This window comes from Bison bison, unplaced genomic scaffold (genome assembly GCF_000754665.1).
Source record: "Bison bison bison isolate TAMUID 2011002044 unplaced genomic scaffold, Bison_UMD1.0 scf7180017864068, whole genome shotgun sequence".
Lineage (NCBI taxonomy): Eukaryota > Metazoa > Chordata > Mammalia > Artiodactyla > Bovidae > Bison > Bison bison.
This window is the reverse complement of record NW_011494640.1, coordinates 1,835,390-1,838,987: the sequence shown is the minus strand read 5'-3', so window position 1 is coordinate 1,838,987 and position 3,598 is coordinate 1,835,390. Positions and strand designations below refer to the sequence as shown.

Below are 3,598 nucleotides of genomic sequence, written 5' to 3'. Positions count from 1 at the left end.
ACCAATGGCCGCTACAAGACCAAGTACCGCAGCCTGCTGTTCAACCTGCGGGACCCCAGGAACCCGGTGAGCGGGCCTCCGGGCTGGGCTGGGGCCTGTTCTAAGGTGGGAAGCCCTGGAGTATCTGGGAGCCTGACCTGGGAGTGCCCGCAGGGTTGGGGTGGGGGTTCTCCAAGCGGCGTGATGTAGCCCCTACCCCTGCAGGAGCTGTTTCTCAAAGTGGTTCATGGAGACATCACCCCCCACGGCCTGGTGCGGATGAGTTCAGTCCAACTGGCCCCCCAAGAACTGGCCCGCTGGCGGGACCAGGAGGAGAAGAGGGTGAGTTGTCAGATCAGGTCAGGACCTGGCAGAGGGACTTGGGGGAGGCTCGAGGATGGAGCTGGAGAGACAGAGTGAGGAAGAAGGTGGTGAGACGGGAATATAGGATAGAAACAGAAATGAGGAAACAGAGCAGGCAGACGGGGAGAGGGTCAGAGAGACTGTTGTCACTGGGGCGGATAAAACAGGAAAAGAGGCAGAAGTGAAGGGGGTTGAGGATGGAGAGCCTGGTAGAGGTGACGTCCCTGAGGTGTGGTCGTCCCCTGGCTTTTCTGTGGAGCTGGACTCGGGGTGTGTGTGTGTCAGGGTCGGGGGCGGGGGGACTGGGGATGCTGGCCCGGACTCTGGAGTCCAGGAATATCATCTGCCATCCATGGTGGGTAGACCCAGTGTGACGCCTCTGCTCCAGTTCCAGCCCCAGAAATTCCAGAAAAGGCTGAATGTTTTCCTGGTGCCCCGGGCCTGGTGAGGAAGCCCACAGCCCCCCACACTTCACAGTTGCACCCCCACATACTCTGTGTCTGTGGGTCTCTCCCTCCCTGGGAATGGCTCTGAGATGGGGGAAGTGTGGGCACTGAGCCAGCTTTGGGAGATGTTTGTGTAATGGTTGTTGGTGGCCCAGTGAGAGAGAGGGGGACTGACCGAGGGAGTGGGGCCCATGGATGGACTGGGGGCAGTAAGACCTTGTTCTGACAGACACGAGGCTGGTTAGAATTAATAGTGTAATCCATTAGGTGCATCTGCCCACTGCAGTCTGAGCTTCTGTCGGGGCATTGTGGGTCAGGGAGTAGGGTCATCTGTGTAAACTGTGGGGCCCATGAAGAATGAAAACGCGAGCACTTTGTTGAATGATGAAGAATTTCAAGACGACAGCAGCATGAAGCATGGGGCCCTTCTAGAACAGGGCCCTGGGCTACTGCATGGAGCCCATGCCCACAAAGCCAGCCCTGCAGGGAAGACTGGGCTTCTGTTCTCCAGGGGTTGTTAGAAAGGGACAGATAAGCTTTCCAGAAACATTTCAGATACGATGACATTGATCAACAATAAGGATCACAAGGAGCAAATACTATGAACTAGACTCCAGGCTAAGCACTCTATATAAGCTGTTTAATATGACAATCTTAATTTCATTTCTAAAGAACAGGTCAGCTGAAGCTTAGAGCCACAAAGGGCTTGCCCAAGGCCACACCACGTTGTGGGTTTTTATTAGTGGCAGCTGGTGGCCAGTGGCTGTGCTTTCTCGACGACACACTCTTTGCAGGACAGAGAGTGGGTGGGATACCGTCTAGGGCAGATTTGACTTGTGGGAGGAGCAAAGCTCAAGAAGGCTTCCTGGGGGAGGCAGGGTTTGAGTTGGAGGGTGAATGAGTGGACTATGGAAAGGTAGGGCAGCTGGTGGGTCTTTCTGGGTTAGGGAGCAGGGAGCTGCAGAAGTAGAGGTGTGGAGGAAGGCAACCGGCTGGCATGGCAGGGGAGGAAAGGGAGCACGTGGGCTCCTGGTGGCCAGTCCCCCACAACCCCAGCTGAGCAGGGGCTGCCCCCTCTACCAGGGCCTGGAGATCATTGAGCAGCTGCAGAGGGAGCCGCGTAGCCTCCCGGCCTCCAAGCTGACCCACAAAGGGGAAGTCGAGATCCTGCGGGACGAGGACCAGACGCTGACCCTGGAGGACCTGGTGGTAAGTGGGAGCCTGACCTGGTGGTCGCCAGGCAGGGCCTGTGCCCACGGGCCCCAGCCCTCACCTCCCCAGCCGTGTGGCTGTGGGCAAGGCACCTGACTACGCTGAGGCCCAGGGTTGTCACTGTAAACCAGGGAACGTCGGTTGCTGCACACGGTCTGGGAGAGCATGGGGCAAGACAGCTGCCGGCACGGGGCCTGCCAACACCTTCTCAGTGCTGCTCCCCCGCCTTTTGGCTGAACCCCACGTGTGGAGTAGTGAGTCCCATCTCTGTAGTTCCCCCAACCTCAGGCACTCCGACCGCATCCCAGGTTGGGAAGCAGGCGGGCCACGCTGTTTGAGGCAGTGACTTTAGGGAATGTTAAGGAGCAGAGGCTTACTCTGTTCTGCAGAAGGACTGAGGATGCTCCAGCAGGGAGCGGCGTGGAGTCCCGGCCGTCTGTGCAGCGTGTCCTTGCTTCCCCTGGGGTCTGCCCGATCCTCGTGCACATCCTGCTCCTTCACCCCCTTGGCTCCTCCATCTTGCACTTGGCCCAGCAGGCTGGAGCAGCCCTCCAATCAGTGAATCCATCCAATCCATTGTCAGCCTCCTGCAGCTAATCGGAGCGCCTCCTTGGCTCACTTCAGTCACTCCCAGGAGAAGGCTGCTTTGGCTTTGGTTGGGTGTTCCATGGATTGGATGTTCACCCTGGTCTAATCAGTTGTGTGTCCAGGATAGGGGAGTGTCTGGCAGGTCCCTTGAGCCATGTTTCCTGGGGAAACGGCAGTGGCCATGACCAACAGAAATCCTTACTCTTCTGCACCAGTATCCAAGCCAACAACCAGAATTGCTGGTGTTGCAAAGAAGAGCCCTAAGCGGGTGTGGCTGCTCCCTAACCCAAACCAATCTGCATTCCCTGAGAAAGTTGAATGCAAATGTAGGGGGAGGAGCCAGAGACAGATGGGTCGAGAGAGTGGTTGGAGAGTAGAGGAGGGGAAGATGACACAGAATAGCAGTCCCTCTGGTTGAACACCTACTATGTGCCCCTTTTACAAGTAGTGCCTCATTCAGACCTCACAATGAGTGAGATGGGTGAGGCACCTCACACCCAAGGTCGCTTAGTTGGCAGTGGGGGAGACTGGCACCTAGGCTGTCTGACTCCTAAGCTTGAGCCTTGTCCACTGCTCTAGAGGTGGTTTTAAGGCAAAAGTAAGTTTCAAGATCTTTTCAAATCTTCCTAAAGAAATGTTTGCTCTGTGTTTAAAGCTGGTTCTATTGTAAGGTAGAAGGCTGATTTAGCAACAGGCATCAGGACTTGAAAAATGTTCATTCTCCCCGATTCTGTCATCTGCTTATGAACTCATCCTAAGGAGGTAAATTGAAAGTTTAGGAAAATACTTTCTGCTCAAGGATGTCCTCAGTGTTATTTGTACTAGTGAAAGCCTGGGCATGACCCAGTTGTCACTCAGCAGTGCAACAGTGGTGATGCGCACACTCCAGTCCACCCCATGAGTGCTGTGTCTGTAGGGACCGTATAACATGGTAGATGCCTCTGCTGTGGTTCATGGACAGAAAAGACAAGCTTGCATGTATGATCCCAGCTCCTTTTTTTTTTTTTAAG

At 55.4% G+C, this 3,598-nt stretch overlaps 1 protein-coding gene across 1 annotated transcript in view; it reads left to right on the top strand.

Moving 5' to 3' along the window:
- The window catches only part of SPOCD1 (SPOC domain containing 1), a 32,306-nt gene that overhangs the window by 23,260 nt on the left and 5,448 nt on the right, over positions 1 to 3,598 (top strand). The window contains exons 8-10 of the mRNA XM_010837083.1: positions 1 to 66; positions 205 to 321; positions 1,872 to 1,997. The exon at positions 1 to 66 is cut by the window's left edge and continues 15 nt beyond it. Coding sequence (XP_010835385.1) covers positions 1 to 66; positions 205 to 321; positions 1,872 to 1,997 — 309 coding nt within the window. The remainder of the gene's footprint in view (positions 67 to 204; positions 322 to 1,871; positions 1,998 to 3,598) is intronic.